The sequence below is a fragment of the Meleagris gallopavo genome, chromosome 3 (assembly GCF_905368555.1).
Source record: "Meleagris gallopavo chromosome 3, MGAL_WU_HG_1.1, whole genome shotgun sequence".
Taxonomy (NCBI): domain Eukaryota; kingdom Metazoa; phylum Chordata; class Aves; order Galliformes; family Phasianidae; genus Meleagris; species Meleagris gallopavo.
In genome coordinates, this window is record NC_139406.1 from 52,458,849 (window position 1) to 52,476,222 (window position 17,374).

General features: G+C 39.0%; 1 protein-coding gene across 1 annotated transcript in view; it reads left to right on the forward strand.

Annotated features, from left to right (window-relative positions):
• Positions 1–14,721: 14,721 nt before the first annotated feature.
• Positions 14,722–17,374, forward strand: part of ASXL3 (ASXL transcriptional regulator 3) — a 71,989-nt gene continuing 69,336 nt past the window's right edge. The window contains 2 exon segments of the mRNA XM_085221018.1: positions 14,722–14,874; positions 16,210–16,321. Of these exon segments, the coding sequence (XP_085077144.1) occupies positions 14,797–14,874; positions 16,210–16,321 (190 nt within the window). The 5' untranslated portion in view covers positions 14,722–14,796.

The following is a 17,374-nucleotide window of genomic DNA, read 5'->3' on the forward strand; positions in this document are numbered from 1 at the left end:
CCTCATTGGTCAGTGAAGGAGCATGGATGGAAGTTGTGGCTGCATCAAGATTGCTTTCTCGCTGCGTCATGTGGAATAGATGTCTTGCTCAGACTTCTGAACTAAACATGGCCCACAGTGATTTTCTGGCAACATTTTTCTGCCTCCTTTCCCTTTTTCAATGTGCAACAGAGTTAATGAAGCCTCTTCCAGATGCTGCATGGGCTTGCTCTGTGGGTGGTGCAGCAGCTCAGAAGTCCCGCTGTTCTTTTGCAATACAATTTGTCACTGTTTTAAGTCTGCAGCAGTGGCAACCAGTATGAGACCTAGCAGGTGTGGCAGGTTCCAGGCTTCCTATTTAGGAAGCTTCAGTAAACATCTGGGAGCTGCTGCTTCTGGGACTTCTGGTGGCTCACTGCTGCACTTTACAGCCAGCCTCTGAAGGGTGTTTGTCAGCTCTTACAGACAAACTTCTCTTCGCCACCTCCTTAGGAACTCTTATGATGAACTACTTATGCATTTTGACTTCAGCTAGCTTGATCAGGCAGTGTCAAACAACTGTTTGATTAGTGTTTGAGGAGCAACAGTAGAATTACTAGACAAGAGCGCAGCTCCCCGAGCCCGGGAAACAGTTGCAGCTGAAACACACTGGTAGTTGTCAGAGAAGTTAGTACAAGAGGGGCACAACGGGGCTCAGAAAAGTCAGCTCAGAGTGATACGGGAATGTGATGGTACTGATGTGTCATAGTGCATGGTCAGCAACAGCTGTTCCTCGTACATCAGAGGCCTTGACCTGAAGCGAACTCTGGATCTTAGGTTGCTTCAGGGAGTGCATAGAGCCTGTCCCTAAGATTGATGTTGCAAAGGGCTGTGGCCTTGCCCATAGGATGTGCGCTCTGTTGAAGGTAGGGAGTTGCCAAGGAAAAAAGCTCCAAAGAATCCGTGCAGCATGATACAGATCAAACAAGAGATAACAGGATCTTTGCAAAAGCAAGATCCCGAGCCTCATAATATGGAAGAATGGCAGATAGAGATTATAATCAAGTAACCTGTGAATAAAAACTGCAGAGATTGGGAAACTGGAAATTTATGACTGCTGGCAATAGAAGGAAGATTCTCAACTTGCAGAGAAGGACAGGCAAAATGTCCTGGAAAGAGGTGAGCAGGATTGTCAGGGGAGACATCAGAGCCAGCTGAAGCCTCTCCAAATGTGTATATGAGGATGAGGAGTGTTACAGCTATTGGAGACCCTATCCTTTCAGAGATGGAGGCACTCATCAGCCAGCCTGGGGTGAAAAAAAAGGCCCAAGGAAGCTGTTCTGTCCTCCTTGGTGAATAAGAATGGCTCATTCCAATCTTCAGGAAGTTGAATATGTGTGGCAGAAGACTGCTAAGAATGAGCAAGGGTAATTCCTTCTGTAGCCACCTGTGATCAGATGGCTGGTTCAGTGCATAAGAAGAGATCAGCAGATGTTGCTCCCATTAACTCAGCAAGACTTTTGACAAAGCCTGTCATATTGAACTCACTAAATCTTTGAGACAGACTCAGGTGGATGAAGAACAACAGTAACTTGGATGGAAATTTGCCTGGACTGTATGGCCCGAATTGTTTTCATCAAAGGTGCGAAAGCCACTTGGTGGCCAGTTACTATGTGGTGTTACTCAGGTGTTAATACTGCAGCTGTTATTGCTGCAGGTTTCTATGAAAGATCTGGATGGTGGGACAAAGAGTGTTTTCAGCATGTTTGGATCAGCTGGGTTGATGCAACAGCAGGCTGGGCTGCTGTTCAGAAGAGCTGAGACAGTAGAGAAGTGTACTAACGGGAACCTTATGAAACTCAATGAAGGCGAGAACAGATTCCTTAATCTGGAGCACAGTAGCTTATGCAGCAGCACAGAATCCTAGAACAGCACAGATTAGAAGGGATCTCAGAAGAACATCAAGTCCAACCATCTGTGGAAAAGAGAGTGCGGGTGAGATAATCTACCTTGCTATTCAGTCACATCTTGAAAACTGCCAGTGATGAGGATTCAGCCATATCCCCACGGAGGCTGTGCCAGTGATTGATCGTTCTCCTTATAAAAAATTCTTCCTGATACCAAGATGAAGCCTTCATTCTGGTGCAGCTTGAACCTTTTCCCCATTGTCCTCTCTGGTGGCTCCTTGTGGAGACAGAGCCTTCATCCACTTTGTAGCCACCCTCCAAGTATGGGAAATTGTGGTGAGATCCTCTCCTCACCTTCTCTCCTGGCTGAAAAAAACCAACTTCTTCAGTCTTCTCTCACAGAGCAGGTTCTCAAGCCCTAGGACAACATAATGAAAGAGCCCAGTACAGGCTAGAATCTGTGTGCTGGAGAACAGCCTTACTGAAAGGGACCGTGGTGGTGGACAGCAAACTGAACATGAGAAAGCTTCTGCAGCAAAAAAGGTAAATCATACCCTGTTGCATCTGTGGGGCAATACAAGAAAAAATAGAGATATGATCCCACTCTGCTCAGAGCTTGGCAGGCATTATACAGAGTATTGTTTCTAGTTCTGTTTGACACAATTCAGTGCATGTTGGGAGCTAACTGGCTAGAAAGCAGCTTTGCAGAAAATTCTCTGGGAGTCTGGTAGTTAACAGTCTGAATGTTAGTCAGCAGTGTGCCCTTGCGGCAAAGAAGGCCAAACTCACTTTGGATTGTGATAGCAGGAGAATGTATGAATAGCAGGTCAGACAGACTGATCCTTCCCCTCTGCTTGGAGCTGGTGAGACCACATCTTGAGTGCTATGTCCAGCTTAGGGTCTCCCAGTACAGGAAAGACATTGTCATGCTGAAGCAAGTCCAGTAAAGGTCCACCAAGATGGATGGAGACGAGGGATGTAATGTATTAGGAGAGGCTGAGAGCAGGGTTTGTTCGCACAATAAAAGGGAAGACTTGTGGAGATCTCATGGCAGTCCACAGCTAACTAATGGGAGGGCATAGAGAAAACAATAGACAAGCTAGAACATGGAAAATTCTTATTTGATACTAAGAAAAATATTTTCCCAGTGAGAGCAGTTAAGCATAAGAGGAGGTTGTCCAAAGAGGTTGTGAGGATTTCATTTTTGGAGATTGCACAAAACTGAACTGGGCAGATCCCAGTCCAAGTGACTGTGTTTTGAGCAGAAGGTTGGACTGGATGACTTCTGGAAGTTCCTTCCATTGTAAATTAGCTATGATGATGTGAGTGTGTGAACCTTGGTGCAGCTCAATGTTCTAATAAACAGCTGTGTGTGTATTTTGCATTTGACTAACCAGTAATATGTTGATAACACACACAAAATATTCCAAAAACAGTACAGAGAAAGTTGTTGTGGAGGCTGGCCAATTAAAAAGCCAAATCAAATAAGAGAACTTGGGATAAATTCACAGAGATCCCTTGTGTAGTACGATTAAATTTTAGAGACCAAAAGGCATTTGTGATTACTGACTATGTCTTGTTCAGCATAGTCACTTTACTTTCCACATTAACTGTATTTTAAGAGTAAGCTTCAACCAACTTGAAGCCAAGAATATTTGGAAGGCTGTTTTTTCTTTTTTCTTTTTCTTTTTTTTTCCTTCTATGCATTGCACATTTTGTGGCAATGTTTTTCTTGGGCTCAGTCCATTTCTGATTGTAGAACAGTCATTACTTCATTTTTCTAAACATATGTATTTAAAACCCACAAGGGCTTGTGAAATCTGATACTAAAATAAGACATCGTGTATATCCAAACCCTGGTTTCTTTAAGAAAGACGTGTTTTAACCTCTACTCTAGAGTTCCTTTCATGTGAGAGGAATTCATTTTTTCTTTTTGTAATTTTGTCCTTCGTGCTGATCTTTGGTATTAGAGTACAAAATGAAAAGTGGACTACTGTCTTTTAGTGAGATCAGTAAAAACTATTAAAAGGAAATATTTTATTAAGAAAGAAAAGGAAAAAAAAAAAACAACACATATTCTTGCAAAGGAAGTAGCTGTCAAGAGAGAACTATATTATTTGACAAACGTACGAATTCGTTACACAAAGATATCAAAGTTTCTTTCAAGTGGTGTTGAATGAGGAAGGTGTTCTCCGTCCAGAGGACACTGTAGCTGTTGTGACCACCTCTGATATATGTGGATTTCTTGTTCTTTTGGTATAACTTTCTTTTTGAAACATTTTTCTTTTAGAAGGATTTCAAAAGGCACTCTTCTAATCTTTGCCTGCGTCTTTGAAAAACACATTTAAATGCTTCCCCTCACTTTGGCTAGCATTGCTTTGTTCTTGTGTTGTTTGTTCTACATCTAACAAAATGAGAAGGATTCAAAGTACAGGAATGCCTTTACTGTATATCCTTTTTTTTTTTGAGATTTTTCTTCTTGAAGAAGAGAAACCTGAGGTTTTCCCAGGTGTTACAAAACACAGAGAAAGCGTAAACATTCTATTTAAAACATGTCTCGTTTTCTTTGTGGTTGAGGAATGCTTGTTACCATTAGTGAAAATCATTTAAAGAGGTGACATGGTGTTACAAGCATACTTTTTAGATCATTAAGGATATTTGGAGAGACAGACTCAGAGAAATGACTGACAGTGGAGAAGGGTGATCTGTAAAAATATTAACTAGTGATATCTAAATTTCAGGGAAGCATGCTTGTATTGCTCCGTCTGCAGTTTCTAATGTGACATTGTTAATGTGGTTTTGTGTGATTTTCATTTTTCCTTCTCTTCGTGTTTTAAAATAAATTATAAACCTAGAGGAAATGTATGTCTTGGTAGGTATTAAGATTTCTTTGTTTGTTTTGTTTAGGAAAAAATATGGCAGTAACTCTATTTTCACATGCTGTGTAAAGTTGTATTCAGGTACAGTTCAAATTTTATACAAGTTCTGTAATTTTTGTATAAGGCTTTCTTGTAGGAGAAACCAGTTTGTTAAACCAAAAAGAGGCCTATTTGATATGAAGACCTCTGAGATTTGCTGCAGGTCCTGGACCTTTTTATTGTTTTCAATGATTTCTAACAAAAATTTGGTTTTGCTACAGAAGGACTTTTTTTTTTTTTTTTCCTGGAACATTAATTTGGCTGTTGTCTTCAGGTTTGAGAAGTTTTTCCAGTCTGAGCAAGGAGGTACAGTACATTTTCCTCTACATATTAGAAAGATTAACAGTATTGTGTAATACCAGGACTTCCTATGTCAGAGTTATAGAGTGGATGTCCTGGCCTCAGACCACAGTTCTCAAAAGATAAGGGTGGAAACACTGAACTAGTCTGAAATGTCTGTCAAAGGCTGTTGTACAGATTAGAAGGCAGATCCAATGTGTTTTCAGTAGTCTTTACTGCAAGAAAAAAGAATCAGATATACTATAGTGCTACAGTACAGCAAAAAGGTGATTAATAAGTGAGGTCTAGGCCAGTACTTGCAAGAGTGAACCAAACTGTTAGCTACTGAGAAACAGCTAGGAGACAGCTGGCTAGTCACATATGGTAGCTCTGCTTTACCAAGGAACAAGTGTCTTACAGTCTCTTACTGAATTGTGTGGTCAGTGGGTGAATTTGTTACTGAGATTTTGAGCAGCTTTTTTGATTGTTCAGCTAAGAAGTGCAGAGAATATCCTTGCGTTATGCTTGACTTGAAGGTGATATCCACTGAGGTTTTATCCAGAATTGGTCCAAGTTATTTCACATTTGAAGCACAATGAAGAGATTTGTTTTCATGGTGATATAACAAATACTTCACTCAAGTGTGATTCCAGCTTCTTGTAAATCCCTTGCAGGCTACAGTGGGCAAGGTTCAAGTTCATCTCTAAGTTTCCTGCTTTAGGAGTCACTACTTGGGTTAACTTCAGTGAAAGCTGGTAGGTACGCTCTGCCAGCTAGAGGCAGGCATGAGGTACCTGTGATGAGTATGTTATGTTTTGGCATGTCTGTATTAGTTGTTGTTCTTTTTTCCATCATACTAGTAATATACCTGGTGTAGAAAACAAAGAAATCTGTGTAGAGGCTGGATATGGAGCAATTTCAGCAGTTTGCATGGGGTCATTCCCCATCATCTTTTGGGATCTACTTACATTTTGCAAGAATTTGTGGCCGGATCAGCTGTCCAAGACTGCTTTGTTGCATGATAGCAGTAAGCTCTCTGGCTACTTAATCAGCTCAGGAATAGCAGCCATGAATGTGATATTCTGAAACTGAAAGTCAGGTGCTAAATGTGAAGCATGAATGGGAGCAGAGATCTAAAATTTTTTTGGGTACTGCCCAAATGAGAACAGATCTGGTGATAATTTGGGGTACAGTGGATAAAATTGATTTTAAAAAGAACCTTAAAAATTAATACAAATTAATTTTAAGGAAATTCATAAGCTTTCTTTTGAAATACTTCTAAATATCCAGTTGAATCATAGAATGGTTTTATTTTGGAATGGACCATGAAGATCATCTTGTTCCAACCTCGCTACTGTGGGCAAGGCTGTTACCCTCCAGCTCAACTGCCCAGGGCCCCATCCATCCCATCTGCCCTTGAACGCCTCCAGGGATGGGGCACCCACAGCTTCTCTGGGCAGCCTGTGCCAGTGCCATCACCCTCTGAGTAAAGAATTTCCTCCTAATTTCTAGTCAAAATCTTCCCTCTTTTAATTTAAAGCCATTCCCCCCTGCCCTATCAGTATCTCTCTACCCATGTAAAAAGTTGCTTTTCCTTTTGTAAGTAAGTCCCCTTAAGTACTGAAAGGCCACAATGAGGTCTCCCTGAAGCCTTCTCTTCTCCATGCTGAACAAGCCCAGCTCACTTAGCTTTTCTTCATAAGAGAATTACTCCAGCCCTCTGATCATCTTGTGGTCCTCCTCTGGACCTGCTCCAAGAACTCCATGTCGTTCTTTTGTTAGGGACCCTAGGCATGGACACAGTACTCCAGATGGCCACCCCTCTTTTGATGCAGCCTGGGATACACTGGATACAGTTGATCTTCTGGGCTGCAAGAATACACTGCTGGCTCATGTCCAGCTTTTCATCTACCAGGACCCCCACGTTCTTCTCCACAGCGCTGCTCTCAGTGAGTTCTCCCAACCTATAGACATACCCAGGATTGCCCAGTACCCACGTGCAACATCTTGCTGAAGGAGATTCCTCTTGAATATCATTAGGTTCATAAACTGGGAGAGCTTGCATTAAGATAAAAACATTAAGATACTTCATTGAAACAGTATAAATAGTATTCTACTTATATGCACTTCAGTTCCTATAAAAGACTTTAGAAGGTAACTAGATTTGACAGTCATACCTACTGCAGGTATTGAGTATTTTCTGTAGTGCAAACTAGGAGTCCTTTTAAAATTCAGAAGCCAATTGGAACTTAAAAAAGAAAAATGTTTCTTTCTTGTTTCAATTTATGAGTAAAACTTTGTGTGAAAGGCTGAGATCTACCAGCTCAATAGTTTCACTGCTCTTCACAGAAAACTGGTAGATGTTTCCCTAGCTACGCTACTACTTACATAGTCAAACATCATATTTTTATTGTTTAATAAATTTAGCTGGCTGCATAATATTTTGGAAAGTCTCCCTTCTTTTTTTATATCCAATATATTTAGTGTGTTTTAATTCAATATTTAAAAACTAATGTTTTAGCAAATTCCAGTTTCTTTCCAAAAATAGCTTAACACGCTTGTCAGCTTTTAGTAAGATGTCATTGCTATTTTAACATCAAAAAATACAATTATTAGGTTAATTATTGTAAGTTAAGTTAGATAATTGCTGAATGTATATATAGTCTTCTGATTAGCATAAAGTAATACTACATTAAAGTTCTATCTATTTGCTGATTGTGGTATTTTAATCATTTCAAGCAATGAAAGAATTAACCTCCCAGCAGGAAAACAAATGAAAAAAATACTAAAGCAAGCTTTAAATTAATTGTTCAAGTTTTCTGTTTGATCATTTAAATTGGTTTATTTTGGATTAACATGTTTAGTTCATGATTTTGCTGTCTGTTGAGTTCAAAAGAAATTTTACTTGGAACACGCAGATTTTATTTAACATGGGATGAGAAAATGAATTTACTTACAGTCTTCTTATGCAGAGAATCACAAAATATCCGGGGAAAATGTGGAATGAGGGCAAGACTTCAGCATCATATGATTTGATTTGTTTAGACTAACTTGAAGCTTTTGCTTCTGAAAAGCTTGCTGATGATTGATGGGAAGCTGTCTGCTGATCCTATGACTGTCCCAGTGTCGTGGTTTAACTTAGCAAGGTGGCTCAGCAAAACACAGTCATTCACTCACTGCCTCCCTTCCCAGTGAGTTGGTGGAGAGAATCAAAAAATAAAGTAAAACTTACAGGTTGAGAAAACTATTTACTAAGATAGAGAAAAAGAAAAAGAAACTAATTATTACAAATATATATATATATTATGTATGTATGTGAAGGCACAAGTAATTGCTCACCACCACCTGACTGATAATAGCTAGCTTCAGCAGTGGAAGAGTGAGATCAATTTCCACACTGTTCAAAACTCCTTCCACTTGATGCCATATGGTATGGAACATCCCTTTGGCCAGCCTAAGCCAGCTGTCTAAATTATTTTCCCTCCTAGCTCCTTGGGCCCTTTACTGTGAATGGCCTTGGTTTTATGCAGCACTGCTTAGCATAGAATAGAGTCATGGAATCATAAAATTGCCAAGATTGGAAAAAACCACCAAGATTCCAACTCCCACCTCACCCTTCAGGCAGTTGTAGAGAGCAATAAGGTCTCCCCTGCGCCTCCTCTTCTCCAGGCTGTTCCCAGTTCCCTCAGATGCTCCTCACAAGACTTGTGCTCCAGACCCCTCACAGCTTTGTTGCTGTTCTCTAAATTATCATAGAATCATAGAATGGCTTGTGTTGGAAGAACCTCAAGAATCATCAAGCTCCAACCCCCCTGCCACAGGCAGGGCTGCCAACCTCCTATCTAATACCAGACTAGGCTGCCCAGGGACCCATCCAACCTGGCCTTGAACACCTCCAGGGACGGGGCATCCACAACCTCTCTGGGCCTCTCACTACAAGAAGGACATCGAGGCCCTGGAGTGTGTTCAGAGGCTTACTGGCTGAGGGAGCTGGGCTTGTTCAGCTCGGAGAAAAGAAGGCTGTGGGGTGACCTCATTGCAGCCTTCGAATACCTAAAGGGAGCCTATAAAGAGGAGGGGAATCAACTCTTTGAAAGGGTTGATAACTGCAGGACAAGGGGAAATGGTTTTAAGTTGAGGGAGGGAAGATTTAGGTTGGATGTCAGGGGAAAGTTCTTTACAGAGAGAGTGGTGAGGTGCTGGAACAGGCTGCCCAGAGAGGTTGTGGATGCCCCGTCCCTGGAGGTGTTCAAGGCCAGGTTGGGTGGGGCCCTGGACAGCCTGTTTAGTATTACATGTGGAAGTTGGTGGCCCTGCATGTGGCAGGGGGCTTGGAGATTCACGATCCTTGAGGTCCCTTCCAACCCTGGCCATTCTATGATTCTGTGATTCTATGATAGTTCTTATACCTGGGCTCAGCCCCAGTTCCAGGGCTGTAGCAGCACTGCTCATCGGGCATGGCTGTAGACAGGGGCAGCATCTGCCTGCCTGAAAAACTATACGCAGTTAATCTCAGGCTTAACATTTCTATTTAATAAGGAGATAAAGAATCCTAGGAGGCTCTGCTGGACTCATTCTCAAGAGGTCATTCAATATCAGCATTAAGACTGGGACAGGTTCCAGTATGTGAATCAGCCAGGACAGGTGTTTATTTAATCCTCTGACGAAAGTTATTTTACAAACTTCCTTGTCTTGTTCTGGTGTTGATTAAAACATTAACAGTTACTTTCACACATTTAGACAACAACCTGTGAACTTTTTTTTTCTTCCTCCAATGGCTATGAAGTGTATTTATCTCTATTGACTTCCAAAAGATTCTAAATTTTCTGAAAAATTACAGTTATGGTTACTTTTACTCCACTGAATCACACAAATATGTTTTCTGCAACCTTTCCCTATATTGTGTTTTCTTCTTTGTTACCACAGTTGTTCTTCTTTAGACTTTCTACTTTTTGTCTACTTCTCATTAAGTAGGCCCAGCATTTGACAAGAATCCACTAGCACTTAACGTAACCAAGTATTTGCTTTATATGATTCAGATGGCAATCCAGCTGACCAATTCTGTTAATACAGTTGAGGTGCCATCATTACTTTTTGATTCATTTCATTGTGCTCGTGTCTTTCCCTTTGACTTACTATGAATATATGTATTTTCAGTATTTGATTTCATATTCTGTATAGCACTTACCATTTCTTTTGACTGACTTTCATGTTGCTGATTTTAACCTCTGCCTCCAGTTCACTGAGGCATCTTGTAACTTTAGGTCTTTTTTCCAGGGTACTTGCAATCCCTTGATAAAATTTACAAGTGTGATAATCGTGTTTTAACTCTGTGACTTCCTATCAGATCTAGAAATCAGTTATGGGCCCTTTCCTTTTACTTTGTTTTCGGCTTTGTGTCTATTTATGGATCTGTATAAGATGAGCAGATGATTGCAGACAGAAATTGATAATCACATTTATGGCAGTGAAGTGCTCCTCTTCCAGCACTTGTAGTCCCATTTAAGATCCCAGTGGAACCCTGGCAAGCTCTAGGAAGGAGCTGAAGGGCTTGAAGTGCTGCCTGCATTGGGGCTGGATGCCCCCAATGTGTGCCCAGCCTCAGGGTGCTTCCACTGCCTGCCACACTGTAGTGGTGGAACAGGCTGGCTTTAGGCATCTTGTTTTCTGTATTTAAAACATCTCATTTTCCAAGATCATCATTTTTCTCTTGGCAAGCAGTCTAGCAAAGGCCATTAGAATTAAAAGTATAACCATAGACGTTTTCAGGGTTTCTGACAAAACTATGTGTTTGAGAAGTTACAAATAAATTGTGGTTTTAGTGCTCTTTTTATATATTTTTTTCTCTGGGGAGAGCATCAGAGGCGAAAGGTAACAGAAGTTTGTTCTCACTGCACGTGTTTCTGCAGAGCTTTCTGTTTGGAGGCCATTGAGGCTGGAGTTTGGCTTCAGGTAGCACCAGCTGCATGACCAGCAGAGGGAGTCCAGAATCACAATATATTTTTGACTGAGGAGTTGGGCTGGTTGTCTTGCTTTTATAATGTACAGGAGTTTAGTGACATTATTTGGAACAATGCTTGACTGCTTCCAACTTACTGTGATTATGAGGAAGAGCATATCGGTAACCTTGAATTGCCTAATGTCCTTTAAATGGTCCAATTGTAATAAGAACTTCTATTTTGGATGACTAATCAGTATTTTCTTTTCTTTCCTATGTTGCTGGTTGTTGCGACTCCATATCACCTTCACAGAAAGTAAGTAATTAAAAAAAAAAAAAAAAGTTTCTGAAATTGCACACATATAGGTATACTATTCTTATGTTTGTATGAATGTTTGTATAAAATAAACATACCAGCAGAAAATGGTATATTTTAAATACATACTACAGGAAGCGACACTATATCTATATATGACTTTGAAACCACAATGGTTTAAAGAAGTCTTACCCAAGAGGTAATACTATAGAAGTTCAGCATCTGAGGGCTGTAGATGCTAAATATATTGCTCATGTGTAGGTTATGGCAAACAAAAGTTTCAGCATATTAGATTAAAATGTGTTATGGCTAAAAAATTCATAGATATCAAGTTGTGAAGTAAAGAGTTTTTGTACCCAATTTGATTTTATCAAATCAAAATTGAACTAATTTGGAGTGTTTAGAAAATTCTGGTGAAGTTGTGCAGCATTTCACATTCAGAGCTACTCACAGTCTTTTATTTGACCATCGTTGGCTGCTCTATTAATATATGCCAGCAGCTCTGACAAGAGTGAGTATGGCCTTAGGAGAATTTAGAAAGTATGCAATAAGTATTACGTACTACCCTATGATTCAGACATCAGTCTGTGTCATGGGCTCTTTGATTGCTGGGTTTTCTAACCACTGTTCTTTGTGTTGTAATAGCATGTACTGTAAGCATGTCCATCACCCTTTGTGGGTGATGACTAGAAATGTTAAGGATGCCTGTGCTGACAGGATGGGCAAATGACTGCTTATCATGGGTCAGAATAGCAGTGATAAAGGACTCCATGAGATTCCAGTTTGAACTGCTAGCTAGCATCCAGATTATTATTTTGTTTACAGACATATGCAAGTCCACTTTTCAAGAAGAGTGGATACAGCACCTTGGTCACAGGCAAAACTATTTCAGAATTGCAGATGTCTTTTTGAAAAAAAGCATAACAGTACCTCTTGGCTCAGTAGCTGATGCAGATTTCTTTGTAAGTCTGAGAGTAGTTTCTATTGTCCGCTTGCCAGTTGGCTAGACTTTGAAGATTAAGATATCTGCTGTGAACACAGTAGTGGTCATGAGATATTGCCAGATCCTCTATTCTGGGTTCATTCATCATGTATCATTTTAATTGCTTAATGATATCTAAAAATAAGTGAGGGATCCAGAATTTCTACGTAGGTCTAGAAGGATGAAGCAAATCACTGCATACGTGTATGCAGAGTTTTGTTTCTTGTTGATATATTGAGTTTGTCTTCCGCTGCGAAGTCAGCAAGTTCTTTCTATCTTGCAGGGAAGTCTTAGTCTGAGATAATGTTTAACTGAAAAGATCCAAGATTGTGAGGGTCTAAACTGCCTCATGTTATGTATGCTACCATATGGAAGAAATTATGCAGCTAGAACTGCTCCATTAAGCGCCCGTGTCTTTGCTTGTCAAACACTGATACAGTATGAAAAATGTGTAAAGAGAGATATGCTGCGTATTCCAAAACTTTTAAAAGTGATTGTTAAATTCAATTGAAATGGAATCTCTTACTATCTTCTGTGCTACTGTTAGTAGTATCATTATAGTTCTGCAATACTGACTTTTATATTATGTTACAGTATGCTATTAAAACCAGATGTGGAATTAGTTTTATTTGCCTCCCAAATAAGAAAAAGAAACAACAAAAATTTTTCAGAATTTTCGTATTGGATGATCATATGTAGAATACTTCTAAAATACATCTATGTTAAATAGCTGATGTCTTTATTAACAAGCACCGTTTTTACCTGTACTTTTTAATTTGGATGTAGTAATGTGATATATTGAGTGACCAATAGTAAATAAATTATATAGGACAGGATGCAATTATAAGGAGAAAAGGCTTCAAGCTTAAGGAAGGAAGACTTAGGTTGGATTAAGGAAAAGGTCTTTTACAAGGAGAATAGTGAGGCACTGGAACAGGTTGCTCAGACATGTGGTTGATGCTCCATCCCTGGAGAGTTTCAAGGTGAGGCTGGATCAGCCCTGGGCAACCTGATTTAGCTGCACATGTCCCTGTTTGTTGCATGGGTATTGGACAAGACCCACGGTACCTTCCAACTCTGATTCCATCATTCTGTGATTCTACCACATGATTTTGCCGTTAAATTTATATATGTACAGGAAGGATGAATCTTGTAACGGAGCTGTATGAGTTAACACAAAGCATCAGCATACTGTGAAAGAGGACAGTTTCAGTGCAGTTTGTATTTTAAAAAGACCAGTCTTGTGACTTTCAAAAAGGATGTTTTGTTAAAACAACGCATTATAAAGAACAGTTGTTTCTGACGGACTTCTGAAGCCCTGATCTTGCCTTATAGCTGAGTGTATAATTAATCCTGAAATACTTAGCAGCACGCTAAATTTAATGCGCAGGCATTGTTCCACTTAACCAAGTGGAATATATTTACGTGGCTCAAGATAAGCGCGCGTGCAGGCTGATGACCCCAGGGAAGAAGCACAGTTTCAGAGTCAGTCCCAGAGTATGTGTTCAGCAGTCAGTAAACGAGGACAGAGATGTGACAGTGCAACTGTACATCTTGTACTAACATTTCATTTTAAAATTAAATTGAAATAAAACATTTCTGATAGCAACTTTTCACAGTTGTATAGGTGTATCCAGGGTAGAAACATTTGCATTCTTTTTCTGCCATATCCATGCATATTTAATAAAGAGGTCTGTGTACGAGTACTCTTTTTTCTTAACACATTGTGTTTCTATTTAAATAGTCCCTTAACGTACATTCCACAATGATATCATGTTTAATTACTATCTTGAGTAGGTCAGTCTCTTAATCTTTAAAACAATTCTAATTAGAAAAGATAGTGCTTCACAGAATTGTATAAATGTGCTTATATTTATGTATAGTAATGCTGACCACATAAGCCGGGAGAAGGCTTAACTATATATCACTTTTAATTTTAATGCGTTCTTCCTTGGCTCCGTATTGTTCTTTTGTTGCCTTTCATCCTATAGGATGCAGCTGCCCTTGAACTTAGTGCTGTTTTGATCATTCATGTGCAGCAGCCACGTTGTCTGTAACATTTTAAAAATGAGGCTTCATGGTGTTATTTACGAAGTAATTTCACATAAATATTTGGACTCTTTAAATGAAAAGTGGTTCTCTTTAAATGTGGAGCTGGTTGCTGTATGAAGAAAAGCGTAATTATAATTCACAGACTTTTTGCCTCGAGGCTAGGGGACAGATGCATATGATTAAGTTTGAAACTGGCCTGTTATTGTAATGTAGATGTTTTCTGCATTGAGAAAATTAAAAAAAAAAAAAAAAAGAAAAGAAAAAAAAGAAAGAAAAAAAAAAGAAAAAGGAGGAAAAAAAAAAAAGCCAGGCAAGCATGATTTAAAAAAAAAAAAAAAAGCGGATTGAGGGAATAGTTTTACAAGAGGCACTCAATCTTGGACTACTTTATTTTTTGCACAATTTTATTTTTCAGTGGAACTTCTCCATTAGCTTGCCTGAATGCAATGCTTCATACTAACACTCGCGTAGGTGATGGAACATTCTTCAAAATCCCTGGGAAGTCAGGACTCTACGCTCTCAAAGTAAGTTTAAATGCTGTGAATGGAAAGTACATGGTGCTATTAATCCTCTTTATGAATGTTTCAATAGATAGAAAAGTAAACAGATTAGATTCTTTGGAGAGGAAATGACCTGATAGTCCTACTAACTGCTTTCAGATGTCTTTTAAAAGGATTTATAATGAAAGTAAACATTGAATGTTTTATCCTAGAAAGCGTATACATGTTCTTGACTTTGGCATTAGTATAAAAAACATACAGCTTAACTAAAATGCTGATTTTTCAGAGTTTTTCACAGAAAAGCCATTGTTTTATGAGCAGTGAAATCAAGATGATCACAGACTTTCTTGTTAAATAATTTATTAATGTTTGATTTTTGAATAGTGAAAAATTGTTTGTGAGTCTAATAAAAATCAGCATTAAATTTTCTGCTTGCATCATTAGTTTTTGATAGGGAATATAGTTATGGTGATGCAGTTTTGCCTTTGTGCTGTTTTTTTCCTGCTTTATTTGTCTTTCTCAGTGTGTATCTGATGCTTTCTGTGGATGACATTTTTTTATTATCCATGATCGAACTTAGAGTGGCTTCACAATCAAACTGGAGGAATGCAAAGCAGAGAAGAGAGACTAGATTGAGATTATGTGTTCAGCCGCCTAAATGTAGTAAATTAAAATTTGAAGCTGAGGGGAGTGAAAGGAAGGTTTATGGCAGACAAATTGCATGTAAGAGTTTAAAAACATAAAGCCATGTAGATTTGTTTGCTCCTGATAACTAAAAATTCTGTACCTGAGATTGAATTAATAGGTTTCCATTTCCTAATTTACTAAAATAAATGCTGTTGTTCTGCTTTAAATCTGGAGATATTCTTGGCACAAATCCAAGCATTCACAATCACTTCCATGCTCATGAGCTCCAGGTTGCTTTAGCTATTTGAATTCAGGAAACCGGCAAAAGCTAAAAAGAAACATTAAAGGATTTGTGTTTTGCTGCAGTATTCTGGACACTCACTCAAAGACTAGGATTTTTAACAGCCAAACAAGGCTGTTTCTGTTAAAAGAATTTAAAAAATAAAATAGAAGTGGAAGAACTTGCATTTTATTTGACAGTTTTTAAACATAGAGTATGTTTTGACTTCACAAAGTAGCTTTTTTGGTTTTACTTTGCAAGTTGTTTCATGAAAGTCTGTTTTTATGTTTTTCTCTGGAGTAACTCACAAGCATATTTCATTTCATTTCATTTATTTTTTTTGAGATGTAAGCATATGAATATACTGCAGTAATCTATTTTTGGAGATGCAGCAGGATCATATCTGATTTTTTTCTTGTTAATTTTAGTTTCCTTTTTCATTTTAACTGTAGAAAGAAGAATCAACATGCCCTACTGATGGAACATTGGATTTAGGATGTGAATCTGAGTTAGATGGCACTGAAATGGCTGAGACAAACAATAATAATGGAGAAGAAAATGGTGGTAGGTGCTTTAATTTCAATATTAGAGGGCATGTTTTAGGAAAAGAAAAGAGTATTGTTTACCTTTGATTTTCCTGGTGTGGTTTCTAAAGAGTATGTGACGTTTTGCATGCACTGGACTATTTCTGAGTGTCCTCTTATCTTCTGTGGTCTTATAAAGAAATCAGGAATGCCAAGTGTGTTAATTTGTCTTTGTTCTGTCAAAGGCAATGAATATGCTGTTAGGTGTGTACTGAGTAGATAAGTTTTTGGTTTGACATTTTTTGTTCTAGGTCCTGTAGCTATTGAGAAATTTGCCCTGTTAGGCTTCAGACTTACAGTGTACAGACACTGGTGTACTTCGCTGGCTTTAGTGTGGGCAAGTAGGGTCCCTCAGTATCATTCTTGGCTACAAGACAAAGTTTTATATTTTTTTTTTCTTTCAGATTCTCCTGGATACCATGTTTGCATAAAACACGTGGAAATTTTGAATCTTGCCTGTGCATTTTTTTTTCTTTGAAATAATGACAAACAGAAATATTGTAGGCACGTGAATCATGGAATCATAGAATGGGCTGGGTTGAAAAGGACCCCCCTGCTATGTGCAAGGTCGCCAAACACTAGACAAAGCTGCCCAGAGCCACATCCAGCCTGGCCTTCAATGCCTCCAGGGATGGGGCATCCACAACCTCTCTGGGCAACCTGTTCCAGTGCCTTAGAAAGCAATTTTTTTGTTGTTGTTGTTCTAAAGGTAACAATTGCTCATAAAGAAAATATGTTTTTTCAGTCATCTAAAATGACTTGCAAGTGATATAAATGAATATTCTTATTAGAGGTACACTCATGTAATGCTCGTGAAGTGATCTCTTTACACAGAAAAGAGAACTTTGCAGGGATTCTGAAATAAGCTTTCCCTTGATCTGTTCTCTTCTGCCCACCTGCTTAGAAACTGACCCACTGCTGGGCACAGTGTGCAGCCTTCTGTTTTGGCTGACTTCATGTATGCCGAGGAGGTGTCCTGTTTACAACTGTGACGTGAAAAGGCTCCATTCTTGGATTTTTTATATTTTTTTTT